Raw genomic sequence first — 20,166 nt, forward strand, 5'->3', positions numbered from 1 at the left:
TTATATACTGAACTATTGACTTCTCTTCTAGATCCGTGAGCTTACGCAAGTTGGCTAGAACATCGCGTCTTGCAGCACGTCCCTTGCGCCGGTGGCGAATCGTTGCTTCTGGAACGTTGTATAGCTTGGCTACTGCCCGGATACTGAGATCCTCGCTCTGTTTGATAGCTTCGAGGGCTAAAAGAAGCCTGGCTTCTTTTGAGGGGCTACGCATGGCTTGTTGCGGTGGTATTTGGTGGAAAAGTTTAGAGGAGGCGCGTCGCACTGAAAGTGCGTCGCTCGCTTATCTGCGTCGCTCGCTTATCATGTACGTTACCAATCTCGCCATACAAACCTCCTCATACAAGCCTACCGATACAAACCTCACCATACAATTACCCATATACAAACAGCACCATACAAAAAACCCCAATATACAGCTCCCCATACCTCCTCCCAGAGCCCCGGCAAAGAAAGGCTCCTTTCCCCTCTGCAATCTGCGATCTCTTCCGTCGCCTCTCCTAGTGACAATAATCAACACCACCCCGCCCAGCTTGGTCGCTTCGCTCAAGCACGATAAGCACGCTTCTGCCCGCCGATCTCAGTCTGCTTGCAAGATGCTCGAAACGAACAGGGCCTCGATCTCGTCCATGTTGGTGCGGTCCGTCGGATCTTGAGAGAAACTGCGTTGTTCCCCGCCCGACGCGAGTTCCGATGGAACAGACCACCTGACTAAGTGTCGTACAAACACCACCATACAGATACTCCCCGACAAATATGACCATACAGAGACCCTCCTTCAAAGAATATCCGACAAGCATCCCCATCGTGCTTCTTTCTTGGGGCTCCCCGGATGTATTTCCTTTTTGGCTTGGGCTTGTCGTCAGTTGAACCCAGGGTTGGGGGCGGGAGTCGGGCCAGACGGAGGGATGGGGTTGCGGCCGAGTTGTTGGCCGGGTTGACTGCCGGAAGCTCGAACACCACCATACAAACACCACCATACAAAGCTCCCCATACAAAGCTCATCATACAAACACCACCGTACAGAGATCCCCATACAGGAAACACCACCATACAAACACCGCCATACAAAGAGCACAACCATACAAACATCACCATATAACAACCACCGTACAAAATCTCCCTAGATACACCCATCTCCCGGCCTTTGTCCTACTCACTTCGACGCAAGCTGAATCTGAGATGGTGGCTCCGTCCAGAGTCAGACCGTACACGTTTCCACTACCATATGGGTGAAGAACGTCGTTGCTCAAGTGCTGTAGACAGTGAGCCAATACATAACTTCCCCCTTGTCAAACACTTCCCATCGAGGCACGCCTCAAGTGGGTAAGACAGATACAGGAGACATTGACAAGTCAAGCTATACATCAACTCAAAGAACGACAGTAGTAGTAGTACTGATATCCGTACAATGGTCGTACAACTTGGTAATCAAGACACCTTGGGACAGACAGTGCCGCTATCCGCGCCTCGTTACGCGGTCTCGACCGTTGGTGCCGCCGTGTCCGTGGCCGACGGCGGCAGCGCAGGATAACTGGATGCCATCCTCGCTAATAAATTCGTAGCCTAATCGTTTGCCTCTTCACTCGGCGCTGTGTTGTTTGTGGTCGACGGCGACGGCGTATGGTGGTTTGGGTCGGAAAGGTCCTTCCCGTCGCATACTCCAAGGGGTTGCTTGCATTGCTCGATGGGTTCTTCCCTCTCGTCAGTCTAAAAACAGCTAAGCGAAAGAATTGCTTCTTACGCCGAGCTGGCGATAACAGTTCCAATACAGTCGAGGTGGGACACGGTGTTGGTACAGGGTATCCGAACAAGGTTGAATGTACAGTCGTTAACGCGAGACGTGTGATGTTAGGCGCGTAGTGCGCCCACCCAACCCGAGGGTTCCTCTCTTTTTTTTGTTTTTCTTTTTTTTCTTTTCCCTTTTTTGGGTTGTTTTCCTTTCGTATTCATTATCCCTTGCGTTGCTGAAGGGAGTCGGCGTCCGAATATTCGTCTCAAGATGTGTCGCCGTTCGTCTCAGATCGAAAACGCCGAAGCCGTAAGACTTTCAGAAGCGTATCGAGTCAACGACGACAACAGTTCCGGTACAGTCGAAATGAAACAGGATGTTGGTACACCGTATCAAGTACAGACGAAGACGTACAGTCGTCGATCCGACAGGTTTCTTTCTTCTGCTCGAGTCAGGAGCAGCGTTGGAGAGACTCATCGCCCTCGTCCGAAGTGTATGGAGGGCTTCGCTGAATCTCCAACCCTCTCTCCATTCTACCGACACCTGCCTTTTAAGCCGCAAGAGCTTTAGCACCCGCAAGCACAGGGAGAAAGTCTCGATCATCCTGATTTTCACCTTAGTGGTGGCCAAGACGTAGAGGATCCCGTCGGCCCGGAATATGCCCCTCGTATGAAAGGACTCATCCCAGTCCTCTGAGATGTCGCTGTCGTCTTAGTCCGGAAACAGTTAACCGACGAACCCCTTTTCTGTACATCGACTCGACGATGAATGGCGCTGCGCCGCTGATACATTCCAGTTGAAACATGGTGTTTGTACATCGTATCCGAACAAACGAAGAGGTACAGTTGTTTGCTCAACGGCACTTTCCGCCGCCAAGTCAAGAGATTGCTTATAGCGTCGGAGGCAATTATCGCCTTCGTCCGAAGTGTATGGAGGGGTTCGCGGGAGTTGATGGTCAGGATGTTATAAAGGATCCACTCAGCTTAGAGTATGTGGCTGTTTGGAGAGACTCATTGCCCTTGTCTGAAGACGTGTCTTTCCTTGTCTCAATTCGGAAACAGCCAAGCGTAAGAATTGCAAAAGTCGAGCTTCTGAACTTTCAGCGTAACTCGAACCGGGGAGAGCCTTTGCACTGCAAGCTAGATGCGGGCTCGCCATCACCAGCGGCTGGGCTTGGGTCATCTATCGGCGGCACGTTGTTAATTGGGCTAGTCTTGGCTGCCTGGATTTCGGAAGGACGTTTGCGAGTCGCGGAGGTCCTGGGAAGGGTCGGGTGTAGACTAGATGCACAAAATGCTGGCTGAGACGTCGCATACAGGCCCTGGGAGGATGGTCCTAGTGTAGTCGAAGCAGCGTGCATATGGGGCAACGAGGAGGGATAGCGACGACGTCGACGATGATGACAACGTGGGGCAAAGACCGACGACACGATCGAAAATGGTCTCTCGATGCTCATAACGACGGGGGCGTGTTGAAACTTGGCGATGAAGCATGAACAAACCGCGTCGAGAAGAGGCGGATGGAAAGGGTTTAGACGCCATGTGCTCGTCTCATGATAATGGTCCAAGTGAGTACTCCTCGGAGATTCGTTCATGAGCAGGCACCCAACCTATCGTATAAGTTAGCTTGGAATCTATTACCATCGCCAGCGCGGGGAAACATACGCTTCATGTATTTATACAATGTCTCTGGCCTGGCAAGTGCATTGATGAAAGACTGGGTGGGAGCTGGCTGAGAGAATCCAGCTCTGGCACAGTGGCTGTTTGTCTCATTCTTTAAGGCGAGCCAGGGGCGGCAGCAGCAGCATCCGTCGAGCCACCCATAATGTCTCGTGGCTCTTCTGTGCAAAATAATTGACGATGGGTTTGACAGACGGTCTTGTGGGTCGGTGTGCACTTGAAGCCACAAGTTTCGCTTCTTGCTGACCTGTTATGGGAGGATCTGCCACCGACTGTTATTATCAATATCCACGCCCGACGCCGCCGGGGTGCTCAGCGGTCGAGTGAAATACCTTGAAAATCTCCGGTGATAAGAGGAGCCATCTCAGCGAGCCAGTGAGGGTAGAACGGTGGTGGAGATGAGGTGATGATGAGGGGAGCAACTCTTCCATCCGAATTCCAAGACGGCATCTTGAAGACCGATCGATTGCTGATGGAAAGGATGGGCATGGCAACGATGGCCTAACCATATGGATGACCAGAAATGATTTGGGTATTGATGGCATTGTTACTGATGGTTGGAGTAACAGTACGAGATGTCTGGTTCACAAAGTCCTGGGTGGTTGCCCACCCACATGAAATACTTACCAGGTAGTCTACCCACCGCTGCAGGTGGCACCTGCCGACCACCGTTACAGAGTTCCTACCTTAGGTACATTGCCATTCCCCGCCTCTTCATTGCACTAACAGGTGAGCAGATCCTGGACGTAGTCTGGTAGCAAGGTAATCCCTGCTTGGCCCGGGACCATTATGTGTGGCTTAATCAAGCAGTGATCAAGGCCCTGTTCCTAACCCGCCTACACTCCTCATCCAATGCCAAGGTGGCCCACCTCCGCTTCCACCACTAGATCTGCTCCGGGTGTACCTAGGCTATGGCCATCAGAATAAACCTTCTATCTGATCCTGAAAACTGAACGAACAGAAACTAGTGCCTTTTGGAATCACCGTCTTGTCCGAAGAGGTTTGGATGGCAAGTCTCCGTCTTATCCTTGAACCAAGGGGTTCGAATGACATGTATCCGTCTGATCACCACTAGTTAGGGAGAATCTACAGTTGAGCAATGGATGAGGTCAGGGAATACCACTAGTAGGAGACCGTGACCTCAGAGCGAGATTTACCGGGCGTACTCTCTTCGTGTTCGTGGCTGTCGGGGACATTGAATCCATTGAGTTTGGGTCGTTCCAAGACAGGGCAGCAGAAGGGCCTAATCGGGCTGTATGGCATCCTCGTAACCTACAAACCCCCCTTCACCGGCGAGGTACCTTAGTCGGAGAGGCGTTAGGGGCCAGTGAACTTTCTCCTGGACCTTGCATGGTTGCCGGTTGACGTAGGTCCAGGGGCAGAAGGCAAGTCAGACATAGAGACGAGAGTGATAACCGGGTTAACTCCCGGAAGTGGTGAAATGTATGGGTCACACAGGTTGAATTACTTGCTTGAGGAGCAGATTAAGTGGGGGGGAATATAGCCTTTTATATACAGTGAGCCCTGCATCCCACTCTTCCTGCCTACAACTCCGTACACCGGTACCTTTCAAGGCATCTTGGCTTATTTCTTCTTTCCCTTCTTTCAGCAACAAGCTTGAATGGAGGTCGTTTGGATGGAAACGGCGCGGCTAGTCTGTCTAACGCCAGCGGCGTGCCTGCCATAACCCTCTTCGGGCTTCTCGCTCCGGGTGTATTTCCTCTTGGGCTTGGGTTTGTCACCTTGTCTCGTTGAGGATGTTTCTCGACAGATGAACGGGAGATTGATGAGAAGGGCACTGTGGCCAGTCCGACTGGTCAAGGACCAAGTAGTATAAGGTAGTCTGCCACTCATAACCTCGTGAGTGAAGTTCGCCGGGCATACTGCTTTGTTGATCATGGCGGTCAAGGGCACTGCCCCATTATTGAACCTAGGAGGTCACACGGGTTGTATGCTTACAAGAGGAGCCTGAGACTCTGGGTGTATGTACATGGAGAGCCTGTTTCCCAATCTTCTGCACCTGGTTCCTGCTGTACCGTTACCTACAGTACCTGCCTAGCCTGTGGTCCCTGCCCCTGATTTCAGCACCTATCGACGGCTGCGTATGTTGGCCTGACACCAGACTCCGAATGAACCGAGAACCAAACTTTACCACGACATCATCCAGGAGCGTCTTGATACTCGGTTGTAATTGCGGTCGAAGCAGGAGCATTCGCATTGAATGCCGGATGTATCCGTGAAACTCCTTGCTAATGGTACTCCCGATCGACGGGTAGTAACTCTCGACAAAGTGTCCGTCGACGTAGCGGACCGCAAGGGAGGATTTGCCTAAACAAAGCGCGAAGGTGTTAGTGGCATGTTTTGAGTTAAGAATGAAGCAGATCACGACGATAACGTACCGACTGAATGGCTGCCGACAACGGCAATCATTCGCTGCTTGGCGAGTGTCGACGGAGAGGAGATGAAGAGGGTACCAGCCGAGACGATCTGCCTGGACTGGGACTACCACCAATCTAGTCAATGTCTTTTTGGACACAATCAACCGGCCACCTTCATCCTTTGCTAACATCAAGGTCGGCGGAGAGCACGTCATCAGACGTGCTCGACAGGCGGATCGACGTCCGAGACGACGACTGGGTCGGACAGATCAGACATATGGAAGGCGGCGCGCGGTGTCTCTCTCTTTCGCTCCTTGGGACTGCCCTTCTCAACGGTATTACCTGTCACCTGGGTACAGGTCCGCGAGGAGACCGCGATGTGGGAAACTCGACGAGGACGAAGCCCTCGTTGCTGTTGAAGCGGGCTGCAGCGGTTCCCAACAGCCCCATCAACAACCACTTTCAGAGACTCTCCATATGGAAACCCCGTACAAAGCAGCAGAATACAGAGAACCCCATACAACCAACACCTGTGGCAACCTGGCGGGTTGCAAGCAGGAGGTCCTCGAGTTGCGGGCCGAGCCATTGCCTTGCGGTCAGTGCATCCTCATACAAAGACCCGCATACAAACATACCCCAACAAGTAACTCCAACATCCCCATGCATGCTCACAGTCAAAGCTAACGAGATCCAGAGTGACCTTTCTCCGCTCCTCCTCAAAGTTCTCCAGCAATGCTGCGTGTAACCATTCCCATGAATCTTTCGCAAAAAAAGCCGCCATACAAAGATCCCCATAAAAAGGTTCCCCATACAAAATAATACAACATTGCCAGATTGTACTCAGCCCAACCATCGTCGATCTCGCCAAGCTGGTACAGATCGACATTGCCAGCCTCGCGCGTGCGTCTCGGGAGGCAAACACAACCGTTCAGCTACTCCCATACAAACATCACCATACAAAGATTCCCCGACAGGCCTCCGGCTAACAAGAACCGCCATACAAAGACTCCCATACAAATATCCAGATACAAGACTTCCACGATGTCCTGAAAGGGGAAGAGCAGACCAAAGAGTGGACGCCGAGAGGCGAAGGGAGGGAGAGAGACCAGGAAAAGAAAAGGTTGACCGGGGACCGAAGTCGGCGGACGGGAGAGAGAGCATACCTTTGACGTCTCTGATGCCTTCGACTGGCCTTCTAATTTGGACGTGGTTGTGACAGTGCCGACAGGGGGTTGGGAGAGAAGAAGCGGTACCACCAGGAGCTCTGAGGGAACCAGCTGTTTGGATGTTCTCAGCTCAGGGGCAACCTTGCCTCCGTGCCATTGCAGGCGGCTGAATCGGAGGGCCAGACATCTTGTCCCGGAGGGTCTCGCCGTACGTCCCGGCCTTGCACACCGTGCTGTTGCCGCACGGGACACCCGCCATGATGATGATGGGCTTTGTACATGGGAATGATGATAGTGCTGCATAGCCTGAATGATGGTATGACATATACCTACTCTTGGTGGACGAGGTTACCACAAGTCAGAGTGGAGGTTGGTTCGGGAGAGGATGGGTGCGATGTGTCGGAATGTTTTGGTGCAGTAACGTCAGATGATGGATTTCCATCCGACTCGCCATCCCTGGCATCATGTAGAGAAAGAAAATTGAGAAATATATCCTGCGAAGAGTATTGAGGGTCTGGTAGAGGTGGGGAGATGGCGGGGTGATGTAGCCTGCATTGTCCATGCGATCTTCTCACGAAGCAGAGATGAGTTGGACGGGAATGAGAGAGGCTTGGGGGACGACGGGGGAGGGGAAATAGTTGTGGGTGGTCAAAATTCGCTCCTGCCAAGTGGCTATACGTGGGTGGTCTCGAAAGGAGCGGAGAGAACAGAGACTAGGACGTATGACTGTTCCGGGGTTGTTCAAGATGAAAGGAAGGAACTGCCGCGTACCAAGGCAGGGAGAGATTTTGCGTCCTCCACAGATCTAACACGAGCATTAGCCACGCGATTCAATCTCGATTGGCGGGAGGAAAGGAGAGCTTTGCACGCGAGATCGGATGAGCTGCCAAGACAGGTTAAGCTTCGCCGGGATTTGAAATAAGCTTTGCGGCCATGAATGCCGAAGCTTCCGATGCGGCTTGGACGCCTAGTATAGCTTCGAAATATTCCGAGCGGATGGAACATATATAGAAGAAGAGCATCCGACGTCCTTGCATTCCGGTTATAGAAGGCGCGTATAAGCTATGGGCAGTTTGGCAAAGCTGAGCTTCTAGGCGGATGAGGATGTTTCTTCTGGGGGTGGGATCTGCAGGACAGCAGTTCTTCTATCCACTCAGGCTGGTCCTGTTATACGGAGTAGACCGCCGAAATTCTGCATTCGGTAACCAGCAAACAACGATATAGCGAGTTCAACAATAGAAGAGAGGCTCTATATAGGGCATAGGGAGTTATTGTTGGGATGGAGACATTGTAAAGAGTTGCACTACGCTGTTACACTATACGTAGGTGATTCTATGCTAGCTTATACGTAAGATCTTATCTAATCTAATCAGATATAGGGGTACGTAACAATATATACGATAGAACTTGCTCATTAGCTTCTCAGTTCTGTTGTAGGACCAGGCACTAAGGTATTTGGATTCTTTGGGTAGGTCTAAAGTGAGCGTACTATGAATATCATCGCTAAGTATACCTAGTATCTAGGTTGGCAGAAATGACTTGTGTCTTCGCCTGCCTCGTCGATTAGATTTTGAGAGCATCTCCTAAGGTCCTTTCTCATTCGCCTTACTATTAAAGAGTAAAGATAAAGTGCTAGCTGTTAAGCTAGCAATCGCTTGTCTATTGTCCCCTCATTGCCCAACTTGATGCAAGAAGGCTGGGTGAAACTAGCTATGCGCTGGGCCTAGATCGGCTTCCCGCGGCTCTATAAGGACGACATCTACTACCGCATGTCCGCATCCGTGGATCGAGCTAGGTGGGGCAGAGCAGAAGGTAGAGTAGGAGGCAATGCACGGTCCGAGTCGCTTGCCCTGTGTACTTGGCTATCGGATACGTCATACCATAGAGCTACCTATTGAATCGTTATTATGGTGGTTGGCCAGGCATCTTTATATGTTACTGTGGCTGATATGCATTCCGAGCTCGGTATAGTATGTTATCCGAGAGTCGCCGCCAAACGCTCAACCGCATAGACCATCTAGATGGAACGCGTCATCGACGACCTTCCTAGGCCCATAATAAAGGACCTAGATCAGGTAGATCGAAATCGATTGAAATAAAGAACGGCCCTTGATACTCTTACTTTCCTCACGACTTCAACGGAAATTCTCTATCCTTCTCTTTGACTTGCTACAATGTCTATACACTACCTCTCCGGACGATATATCGTCATCGCCGGCGGGGGCATCGGAAATGACTTGGCATAAGGAGGCCGTGAATCATAGGCCAGCTCGGAAGAATGTTTATTAGGGACAGGAGACGTGCACGCCGGCACTCGCGGCTGCTCCATCGGCATGTACCCGCCCTATATCATTAACGCAATAGACGCGACCCATATCCAGGCAGCCTTACGATTTGCGAAGAACATGAATTTGTGTCTTACGATCAAGAATACGGGGCATAATGGATCCGGGAGAAAAGTGGGCTACGGAAGCTTATCGTGAGCTACTATTCTCTTCATTTGCGTCCTTAGTCACTTAGCAATGTTACTTACATGGGTAACGTACATGATAAGCGAGCGACGCAGATAAGCGAGCGACGCACTTTCTACCACCCTACAGCAACTATCCTCAATTATAATACAACAACGCTAGCAACCAACTACAATTACATCAGAAATAGATGAATCAGATGATTCTACAGCCTCCTGGCAAGTGCGAGCATTATGGCCAGGCCTGCCGTATACCCTACAGCATCGAACCTTCGTACGAGCCCCCCCTGAACCGCTACCATCCGGCTGCGTTTCCTGCACTGCCTCCCCACCTACGGCGTTCTGATCTAGTAGATCCTTTGCATCTTGCATAGTAAGTGAACCTCCAAGCTGCATACGTGTTTTCTTGGCACGCCGGCGCTTGCTTAGTGCCTTATTGGCCTTGCGAAGCAAAGAGACCTCTGACCGAAGGAGGGCCACCTGGTGCATTATAGCTATCGTACCCTTGGCAAGCTGGTCTATAGCATCCAACATTGAAGTTAGGGAGCTATTTTAATGGTTCGTAATACGAGTCTTAATGAGCGTTGACTATATGTTGGCTTCTCGTAGGTTATATAGTGTCTGGAAGACCTAGGGTTGCGTAGTGCTAGGCCGTAAGGTTGGGGGTGTTGGTATACGAAGCTTTATATCTAGCTTAGAAAGCACCTGCTCTGGGTCGTATGGCATAAGGCCAGTCCCTATAAAGCCACCCTGTGCGTTCTTCTCTGTTATAGAAGCAAAGAAGGCTTCTCGGAAGGCATAGAGGAACTTAAGCTTGCTAATGTGGTTGATATGCATGCGTATTAAGCCCTCGATCTGGCGACCGTATGCCTGCTTGAGTGGCCTAAAGCAGCCAATATCGAGAGGCTGTGTGACGGTGCAATGCACCGACCATGATGATGATATCATTTGTATGTATAATGATTCATCATACCAAGTGATGATTCATTATGCATGTTCCATTACATCATGCATGCAAGCTCAGACCTACTCGCATCCTGTATTTAAAGCCTACCTTGCAGTCTCGAGGATTTCTTTCCTCCTGCAAGTTCAATATTCTTGCAATGCAGTCAGTTTACCACCAGAGGCTTGACCCTGGCCTTGAACGACGGCCCTCGTGACAATATTGAACTTCCTTTGGATTGCGTACCTAGCCAGGCAATTCATCGTAACGGCTACGACCTTCCGAACCGACCCGTGCCTAGTCGACCGAGCACGTAGTACATCGTCTTAGCGGAGGCCTGACTACGTATTCGAACAACTACGGAGCCTGCACCTAGAGCCCCCCGTCGGCACCCGGAATTTTTTCACCTTATTCATCACTTCGGGCCTTCCTTCCCTGGCACTAAAGGGTTACGGTGGTAATTGGAAGTGCCATTTCCTCAAGGGTCTTCGGTATTCATTGCAAGCGCGGCAGTTTCCGACCTTCTTCCCCTGCATATGGGTTGTGTGGTAATTAGAAGTGTGTGGACCGACCGGCTGGATCCCGAATTGCAAGAGCCCTCCTTTTTCTCGCATCTGTATTCAATAACGAACACGAACGACAACCGACCTGCAAGATGGACCCTATTCAGCACATGCAGCAGGTCATTCAGAACCACGAAGCCCAGATTCAAGCCTTATCAAAGGAGCTTACCGACTTGAGGACCAAGCCGGCCCGCAAGCCCAAGCCGAGTCTCCCCGATCCTGACAAGTTCTTCGGCACCTACCATTGGGATACCTGGTTTCCGGCCATTCAAGCCAAGCTCCGCATCGATAGTCAAGCCATTGGAGCTCCGGAAGCCCAGTTTTTCTATGTATATGGTCGTCTCGACAGCAAGGTTCAGGCACTCGTTACACCACAGTTAGCCGTTGCCGAAGACACAAAGCAGTACGACCCCCAGAACCTGCTTAATCAACTAGCCCGTTTGTTCGACGACCCCAACAAAGTGCGCGATGCCGAAGATAAACTACAAGCCTTGAAACAAGCCGACGACGACCCGCTCCCGGTCTTCCTAGCCCGGTTCGAACGGCTGCTTTACGCGGCTAAGGCGAACACATGGCCTGACAACACCAAGATCGCTATGCTTCGTCGTGGCTTGAACAAATCAGCCCGCTCCCGGCTCGATGCCCAGGTCATCGTACCCGACGATTACAACGGCTTTGTCGCAATGCTCCAGAAGCTCAACATACGTTACCACGGTTCCGGTAACCCCAAGCCCTTCAACGCCAATCACAACAAGGGCGAACCGATGGATTTGAACACGGTGGACATTGCAGCTATGGATATGCCGAAGTATAATATGGTCCCTGAGCTCCGGTCGATGAAGAAGGCTCTAGAGGAGGACTCTGGTGATGACGACGGCGACCTGTACGATTGATTGGGTGTGGTTTTGGTGGATTTTTTTCGAGCTGTATTGGAAGCCTCGAGGACGAGCCTTCTTTGGAGGGGGGGGTTGTGACGGTGCAATGCACCGACCATGATGATGATATCATTTGTATGTATAATGATTCATCATACCAAGTGATGATTCATTATGCATGTTCCATTACATCATGCATGCAAGCTCAGACCTACTCGCATCCTGTATTTAAAGCCTACCTTGCAGTCTCGAGGATTTCTTTCCTCCTGCAAGTTCAATATTCTTGCAATGCAGTCAGTTTACCACCAGAGGCTTGACCCTGGCCTTGAACGACGGCCCTCGTGACAGGCTGGAGCCTATGGGAAGAGTATGGAGGCATGTAGAGTGTGATAATGTTGTTCTGCTGGCAGTAGAGCTCGAATTCGGTTGAGTAGTAGCTCTCGTGGCCGTCGAGGATCAACAACCAGTATATGCCCTTTGTTCGAGGTGCCGTATGGTAATTGAAGTGCTTGATCCAATCCAGACCTACTATATTGGTAGTCCAGCCATTATCGGTGGTTGCAATACGCCAGGTAAGTGGTAGGTTACACTCCCGGTACTAGTTACTCTGGTGGTACTATGCGGCTAGGATGATGAATAGAGGGATAACCTAGCCAAGGGCGTTAACTCCCTAGATTATAGTCGCCTACTCCCGATTACTAGGCTAAGCTAGTTTTGCCTTGCCACGCCCATCCGAGGTTGTAACTACTATACCTGCAAAGATAACACCCATTATAAACCCAGTCTTATCAAAGTTGTAGATATCGTTAACGTACATGATAAGCGAGTGACCCAGACAAGCGAATGACCCACTTCCTACACGACGCGACATCTTTGCACTCAACAACAAAATTTCCTCTACCATCCAAAATGCCCTCTACTTCAAAAGAAGGCCAGATAATATTGGCTCTCCAAGCTCTTCAAAACGACAAGAATCTAAGCGAACGAGCCGCAGCTAAGATCTATGGGGTTGACCGTAGGACCCTGGGGCGCCGACGCGCCGGCAAGCCTGCACGATACGATCTTCCAGCCAACTCGCGCAAGCTCACAGATCTAGAAGAGAAGGCGATAGTTCAATATGTCAATGAGCTATCTGCACGTGCATTCCCGCCTAGGTTGTATGGTGTGGAAGATATGGCCAACCAACTACTGCGCGAACGCGACGCGCCCCCTGTTGGCAAACGCTGGGCTTACAACTTCGTTAAACGCCGGCCAGAGCTCCGTACGCGATATACACGTAGATACGACTACTAGAGGGCTAGATGCAAAGATCCAGACGTTATTCGCGAGTGGTTTAGGCTTGTGCAGAACACTAAGGCCAAGTATAGTATTGTGGATGACGATGTCTATAACTTTGACGAGACCGGGTTTATGATAGGCATTATCTTTACGGGTATGGTTGTTACGACCTCAGATGGCCGGAGCAAGGCTAAGCTGGCCCAGCCTGGCACTCGCGAGTGGGCAACAGTGATCCAAGGAGTCAATGCTCTCGGCTGGGCTATCCCTCCGTTCATCATCTTGGCCGCGCAATACCACCTCGTCAACTGGTATACCGAGTGCAACCTCCCGGCCGACTGGCGCATCGCAACCACCGAGAACGGCTGGACTACCAACGCAGTAGGCCTTGATTGGATCAAGCACTTCGACTACCATACAGCGCCTCGGACAAAGGGCAAATACCGGTTGTTGATCCTCGATGGCCACGAAAGCCACCACTCGACCGAGTTCGAGCTCTACTGCCAGCAGAACAACATTATCACGCTCTGCATGCCTCCACATTCCTCCCACCTCCTCCAGCCACTTGATGTTGGCTGCTTTGGGCCGTTGAAGCAGGCGTACGGTCGCCAGATCGAGGACTTGGTGCGCGCGCATATCAACCATATAAGCAAGCTCGAGTTTCTTTATGCCTTTCGCACGGCCTTCTTTGCCTCTATCACCAAGAGGAATATACAGGGCGGTTTTGCAGGGGCTGGCCTTGTGCCATACGATCCAGAGAGGGTGCTTTCGAAGCTAGATATCAAGCTTCGTACACCAACACCCCCAACCTCACGGCCGGGCACTGCACAATCTTGGGTCTTCCAGACACCACACAACCCTCGAGAAGCCGAGTCACAGTCAACGCTTATCAAGACTCGCATTGCCAACCATCAAAATAGCTCCCCGACTTCAATGTTGGCTGCTGTGGACCAGCTTACCAAGGGTACGATGGCTATAATGCACCAGGTGGCCCTCCTTCAGGCAGAGGTGTCTTCGCTCCGCAAGGCTAACGAGGCGCTAAGCAAGCGCCGGAGAGCCAAAAAAACACGTGTGCGGCTTGGAGGATCACTTACTGTGCAGGAGGCACAGGAGGTGGTAAGCCAGGGGGCTATAGGTGGGGAGGCAATGCAAGAAACACAGCTGGATGGTAGTGGTGCTGGTGGGGGTCGTACGAAGGTTTGGTGCTGTGGTGTATGCGGCAAGCCTGGTCATAATGCCCGCACTTGCCAGGAGGTTGCAGAAGCATCTGATTCAGCCGTTTCTGATGTAATTGTAGTTGGTTGATAGTTTTGTTGTTTTATAATTGAGGATAATGTTTGTAGGGTAGTGGAGAGTGGGTCATTCGCTTGTCTGGGTCACTCGCTTATCATGTACGTTATCGATAATCCTATATTTAGCCCTAGTATTCTATATAAGTATAAACCACTCGCTGATGACCTGTGGATCCTTGTATTTAGCCCTTTAGTAGTCATACTTGCGTATATACCACGTACGGAGCTCTGGCTGGCGTTTGACAAAGTTATAAGCCTAGCGTTTGCCGATAGGGGGCGTATCGCGTTCGCATAGTAGGTGGTTGGCTATATCTTCTATACCACTTAATCTAGGTAGGAATACGCGTATAGATAGCTCAGTTATATACTGAACTATTGACTTCTCTTCTAGATCCGTGAGCTTACGCGAGTTGGCTAGAACATCGCGTCTTGTAGCACATCCCTTGCGCCGGTGGCGAATCGTTGCTTCTGGAACGTTGTATAGCTTGGCTACCGCCCGGATACTGAGATTCTCGCTCTGTTGGATAGCTTCGAGGGCTAAAAGAAGCCTGGCTTCTTTTGAGGGGCTACGCATGGCTTGTTGCGGTGGTATTTGGTAGAAAAGTTTAGAGGAGGCGCGTCGCACTGAAAGTGCGTCGCTCGCTTATCTGCGTCGCTCGCTTATCATGTACGTTAGCAGAATATGGACGCACAATCTGAAGAACATTGTGTTCCGCCGTAACTTCGTTCCATAGGGCAACTGCTCCATGACTACCAATATCATATCGCAGATGGCGGTCACGCTCGGTGCTGGAATCCAAGATGGAGAACTTTTCGCGGCTGTGGCCAAGAACAACGCTATGGCTGTTGGGGGCACATCTATGGTAATCACTCTGTATCATGGACGGTTATCGGATCCCGCCTCGCTGACAACAATAATCACGACAGGATGTTGGTGTCGTTGGATGGGCAACCGGAGGTGGCCATGGCTCCTTGACTGCTCAATACAGTCAAGGGGCTGACAACATTATCCAAGCCGTCCTCGTTACCCCTACAGGTGAGGTGATCACTGCCAACGAATGCCAGAACGCAGACATATTCTGGGCCATTCGGGGCGGTGGTGGCAGTACATTCGGCGTGATTGTCAATATCACTATGAAGGCCTACCCGATGCCCAGTGTGCACATGATGGGCCTGACCATTACTGCCAAGAGCTTGACGACGGCCAAGCAGTGGTATAAGTTTGTCGCCGATGTCCACCGCTTGATACCAACGGCCCAGGACCAAGGGATGTCAGGCTACTGGACCATGGGCGGCGACCCCAGCTTGAGCATATGTCTTGCCTTCTTCCTCTACAACAAGTCCAACACAACCGCTCTGGCTGTGCAAAGGCCATTTGTCGATCTGATGCGCGCCTCAAACACGACGGTCACCTACGATATCAGCCGTATTTACGCATCTTCTTGGTATCAACTGTTCTCCAGCCTCCCAACGCCCGAGTCATCCGGGACCAGAAAGTCCATCACGGCGTCGCGGTTCATCACCAGGGATAGCGTCCTGAACAAAAGTGAGGCCTTTGCCAAGACCCTGGAGGAAGTTGGGCCAAGGGCACCGGGCACCTTGGTATGTAACAACACTACACCGCTCCTTTTGATTGAATACACACTATCCTTTCTCTTGTCGGTATAAGAACCAAGGTCTCCCTAGTATGCTGACCATCATGACGTAACTTGACTCACAAGAACAGAACGCCGAACTTCTCCATGTCAGGGACCATGACCGCCAGTAGGAAACCGGTCAACAACGCACTCAACCCAGCCTGGCGCGACACGGTCGTGCACGTCATCAGCTCTCGCTCATGGAACGACGCCATAGATCCGGCTAAGGCAGATGCCCTAGTGTGTAACATGACCTACGTCCCTCTAAATGCGCTGTGGGAGCTTGAGCCTGCGTCTGGATGCTACTTTAACGAGGTGGGCTTCCTTTCTTTTCCCTCTTTTCTTTCCTCTTCTCTTTCCTCTATTCTCTTTTCTCTCCTTTCTTCTCGTTTTCTCTTCATCTTTTCCTCTTTTTCTCTTCTAGCTAACATTGAGCTCTGCTTCTGCCAGGCAAATGCAATAGAGCCTGACTGGCAATGGTCTTTATTTGGTCCTAACTACGGCCTTCTGCGACAGATCAAGGGCAAATACGACCCTGACGGTATGCTATAGTGTCTGTAGTATGTTGGTAGTGAGGATTGGGTTCAAACACGCGATGGCCGGCTATGTAAGGCGTATAATCCATTGGAGAGCGGGCGCTAAGGAGATTTCAACTCTAGCCAGCTCGAAATCAATGGGCGGAACAACCGGCAATGGATCTTAAACTAGTAACGATAAGGGATATGAGCGATGTTAGTCTTTGTACTATTACCTGACTAGTAGACCTTTCCTCTTGCAAGCTCAATATTTTCGACAATACCGTCATTCTTCCACTACTCCTAGTAAGAGGCTTGAGTGTAGCCCAGGCGACTACTCCATCACAATACGCTTAAAATCCCGGAGGAACCACCGCCAATCCTTCCTGCGAAAGTCGTTGCTCCCCTCCCTTGTCTCCAACCACGAAACGCTCACTGTCATCTGGTCCCCATCCTACCGCCCCCGGCCCATATCCACTAAGATGCAAAACTGAGCCTCCTCTTCCCTATACAGCATCTTCCTATCTTCCACCCACTGGAACAGACACGACCCGCAGTCGCCTCTCACCCCAAACGTATTGAGCTCGACAAGCGAACAGGCATCCGTCTCCTCTTCATAAACAAATCAAACGCCTGCTCTAGCAACAACGTAATTTCCCCCCCCCCCCCCTCCCCTTTTCTTGTTCCTCCCTTAGCTACCTCCGCCAAAATCATGTCCCTGGCCTCTTCTGCCCCCTCCCTAGACTCTCCTGGCAATTTTCTTCTACTCCGCCTCTCCACCCCCCTGAAACCGCCAGGCTCGATACCAGCGGTACTGACTAATGGTATAAACCCTGCTATCTCCAGGCCGATAAAACACTCTATACTCCCTGTCCGCGGCCATTCGGTCATCAAACGGCAGGCAGAACAACTCAAACCCGTTCTCGTTCTCGTCGACAGAGTCAAGAAGGTGGACAAGCGCGTTCCGCGCCCGGACAGACGTGACTAGCTTGAGCAGCACGTCCTCGACATTGCGTAGCACCAGCGGCCCTGCGCCGTCGTTCGGCGAGCACTCGTCGAGTCGGAGAAAGAGGCCCTCCGCCGGGAAGGTCGGAGCCAAGACCGGCGCGAGCTCGTCGTGAGGTTCTCGCGGTATAATCGGTTGAGGTGCCCCGCCTGGAGGGAGGCTTCGGTTGCGTCCATGAGGAGTTTGGTTCGGGCTCTGGTGAGGCGGATGGTTTGGATTGCGGGGCAGCGTCGCGTTTGCGTTTGTCGTGTGGGTGAGGGAAATGGTTCGCTCGCGCGTGTGGAGAATCAGCGGGAGCCAGTGCTTGAAGAAGTATGGCTTTTCGGACGGGCGGGTGAGTTCTGGCGCGGAGGACTCGGGGTGGAATAACGTGTTGAAAGAGACTGGCGTGCCCGTTTCCTCGTGCTGCTGGAGGGCGGCCGCGATGAGCGCCGTGTTGAGCTTGACGAGCTTCATTGTGAACCAGAAGTTCCAGGTTGCCACTTGTACCTGCAGATGTGCAACTCGAAATTTGGTTCGAAGAAAAGCCTCCTATGGCCCGGGAATTGAACAGAGTGGGCAAGAAAATGAGTGCATTTGTGGTTGGTTGGTTGTGGTAATGGGATGGTTTTCAGACCTGACCAGTGCCTGCACAGTGCACAACCCGTTGACATAGCTTCCTTCGTAAGCTCCGACACAGCTTGTGGCGCAAGGGGCTTCGAGAGGATAACCATCTACTGTTCGACTGCAAATATCATCATGACACCTTAACACGTGATGGCGCAGCCAAATCCTAATCAACAGAAACGACCTGTTGGGCTGGCAAGGCTATACCCGGATAGTATACAAAAGGGCACTCCATATCTTTGTGTTCTCGATATCCTCCTCTCGGACTGCAGTACTGGCCAGATGTCATGAATGATCAAGATCCTGCACGACAGCTGTCTGGCGCCTCAGGGACGTCTCGCAAACCTCTTCTGCCGCCAGGCTCTCCCCATCCATTGACTCACCAAAACTGAGGCCGCGCAGGTGACGCTGACGAACAGTGAAAACATGGTGAAATACCAACCCCGACCCACAGCGTCGACAAGTGGTTGGATGACGGCTGCGGAGGCGGCACTCAGCCCGCACCTCATTAGCTGCCCGGAAGCATATGCGGAACTCGATGTGTTGGGGAAGATATCAACCAAGAGTGCGCTAGACGTGTGACTCAGCAGTGTCGACAGAGCGCAGGCGAAGAACTGCAGAGTGATGGGGACGGCGGGATGGACGCGGAAGCGCACAGCCCAGCCGTAGCCGACGACAAGCAGCGCCTCGACGAAGATGATGGCGAGACAGTGTCGATATCTGGCCGCCTCGATTGGAAACTCGGAGAGATCGTGCTTCTCCTTGTCCTTGAGCTCGAACCCATGCTTCCTTGCAGTGACGGCGTAGTTCCGGTCAACCAATTTGCCGGCAACGATGCCTCCAATGGTCATACCTGCCAGGCCCGGTAGAAAGACGAGCCCAATCTCCAGCTCGTTGTAGCCGTACACCTCATCGAAGACGACCGGAATGGCCACCTGGAAGGTGTAGTATATCGAGTAGGACGAGGCCACCATCCATAGCACGGCAAACGCGTCCTTATACAGGAGGATCCGAAATGAGGCAAAGGCATCCCGAAGACTCCAACCCCTGCGCTGTTCTGGACTAGTCTGCGATTCCGATGAATCCGTCTCCTTCTCCTCTCGAGACCTCCCCACCACGTGCTTCTCCCCTGTTGCGTGTAGCATCTTCCTTCCCCACGACCACCAGGTCACCCACACTCCGCCCACCTCCTTCTCCCCATTTCCAACCACCGCACGCGCCGTCTCGGGGAGCGTAAAGCCAGCCAGCAGCAACGAGACAGCCGCCACTACCAGCAGTGCCACAAACACCCACTCAGCCCCAGCCGTCGCCAGCGCCAGCGCGCCTCCCACGACAGGGCCGACGGCCGAGATGGCGTTGCACGTCGACAGCAGCGGGCCCAACATGGCACCCCTTTCGGCTACGGGCGCCACATCCGCGACGATGCCGTAGGCCAGGGCAGGGGTGGGCGACCCGCCGATGCTCTGCAGCACGCGCAGGGCGACGAGCCCGGCGTAGCTGGTCCGGTTGAGCGCCAGGCCCAGACTGGCTGCGGCGTACAAGAAAATGAGGAAGAGCAGCACAGGGCGACGGCCGAAGCGGTCTGCGAGCGACGCGAAGAGCGCCGGGGCGAGGGCTTGTGCGATCGCGTAGGCCGTCACCGTCAGGTTGACGGCTTGGATTGAGGTGTGGAATTGTGTGGCTAGGAGGGGGATGAGCGGGAAGTAGATTGTTGCGGTCAGCGTGGAGAGCGTGATGATGAAGCCTAGCAGGTAGGTCAAGTAGGTGCGTATCGCCGGGGAGAAGGCCGAGTAGGTGGCGGTTGGGGCCGCTGGGACCTCGGGGTTGGGTTTGTTTTCGTTGCCGACATTGTCGCTTTTGATGTTGTCCTGCGATTCTTCGGGTTTGCTTTCTGTTGGCAGTTGCGGAACGGTGGACGGCGGTATTTCCTCGTTCTTGGTCGGCATGTTTGACTTGCTGTCTCTTTCGGTGCTGGGTAGTGCAAAAAGTACAATCTGGCAGGTCCAAGTCGTCTCCGCGGTCTGTGTTG

At 52.2% G+C, this 20,166-nt stretch overlaps 5 protein-coding genes across 5 annotated transcripts; 1 reads left to right on the top strand and 4 right to left on the bottom strand.

The window, feature by feature from the left end:
* Positions 1-507: 507 nt before the first annotated feature.
* Positions 508-1,368, bottom strand: B0T15DRAFT_516406 (uncharacterized protein). The gene has a single exon (XM_062868253.1). The coding sequence runs from the start codon at positions 1,135-1,137 to the stop codon at positions 712-714; it is 426 nt and encodes a 141-aa protein (XP_062725538.1). The 5' UTR covers positions 1,138-1,368; the 3' UTR covers positions 508-711.
* A 3,946-nt stretch (positions 1,369-5,314) lies between these two features.
* Positions 5,315-7,214, bottom strand: B0T15DRAFT_570468 (uncharacterized protein; the record flags this gene model as incomplete). Its single annotated transcript, XM_062870836.1, has 8 exons — positions 5,315-5,739; positions 5,811-5,913; positions 5,979-6,044; positions 6,147-6,214; positions 6,462-6,524; positions 6,748-6,835; positions 6,953-7,053; positions 7,097-7,214. The coding sequence occupies 8 exons, from the start codon at positions 7,212-7,214 to the stop codon at positions 5,450-5,452; spliced, it is 897 nt and encodes a 298-aa protein (XP_062725539.1). The 3' UTR covers positions 5,315-5,449.
* A 7,905-nt stretch (positions 7,215-15,119) lies between these two features.
* Positions 15,120-16,652, top strand: B0T15DRAFT_387233 (uncharacterized protein; the record flags this gene model as incomplete). Its single annotated transcript, XM_062864369.1, has 5 exons — positions 15,120-15,236; positions 15,301-15,975; positions 16,095-16,325; positions 16,461-16,561; positions 16,583-16,652. 5 exons carry the CDS (start codon positions 15,120-15,122, stop codon positions 16,650-16,652), a joined length of 1,194 nt encoding a protein of 397 aa, XP_062725540.1.
* Positions 16,653-17,210: 558 nt separating this feature from the next.
* Positions 17,211-18,123, bottom strand: B0T15DRAFT_516430 (uncharacterized protein). Its single transcript, XM_062868254.1, has one exon. The coding sequence runs from the start codon at positions 17,985-17,987 to the stop codon at positions 17,289-17,291; it is 699 nt and encodes a 232-aa protein (XP_062725541.1). The 5' UTR covers positions 17,988-18,123; the 3' UTR covers positions 17,211-17,288.
* Positions 18,124-18,463: 340 nt separating this feature from the next.
* On the bottom strand, positions 18,464-20,083 carry B0T15DRAFT_481325 (major facilitator superfamily domain-containing protein; the record flags this gene model as incomplete). The annotated part of the gene is made up of 3 exons (XM_062866018.1): positions 18,464-18,545; positions 18,576-19,954; positions 19,985-20,083. The coding sequence occupies 3 exons, from the start codon at positions 20,081-20,083 to the stop codon at positions 18,464-18,466; spliced, it is 1,560 nt and encodes a 519-aa protein (XP_062725542.1).
* Positions 20,084-20,166: the final 83 nt, after the last annotated feature.

Source organism: Chaetomium strumarium (genome assembly GCF_033439665.1).
Source record: "Chaetomium strumarium strain CBS 333.67 chromosome Unknown B0T15scaffold_1, whole genome shotgun sequence".
Lineage (NCBI taxonomy): Eukaryota > Fungi > Ascomycota > Sordariomycetes > Sordariales > Chaetomiaceae > Chaetomium > Chaetomium strumarium.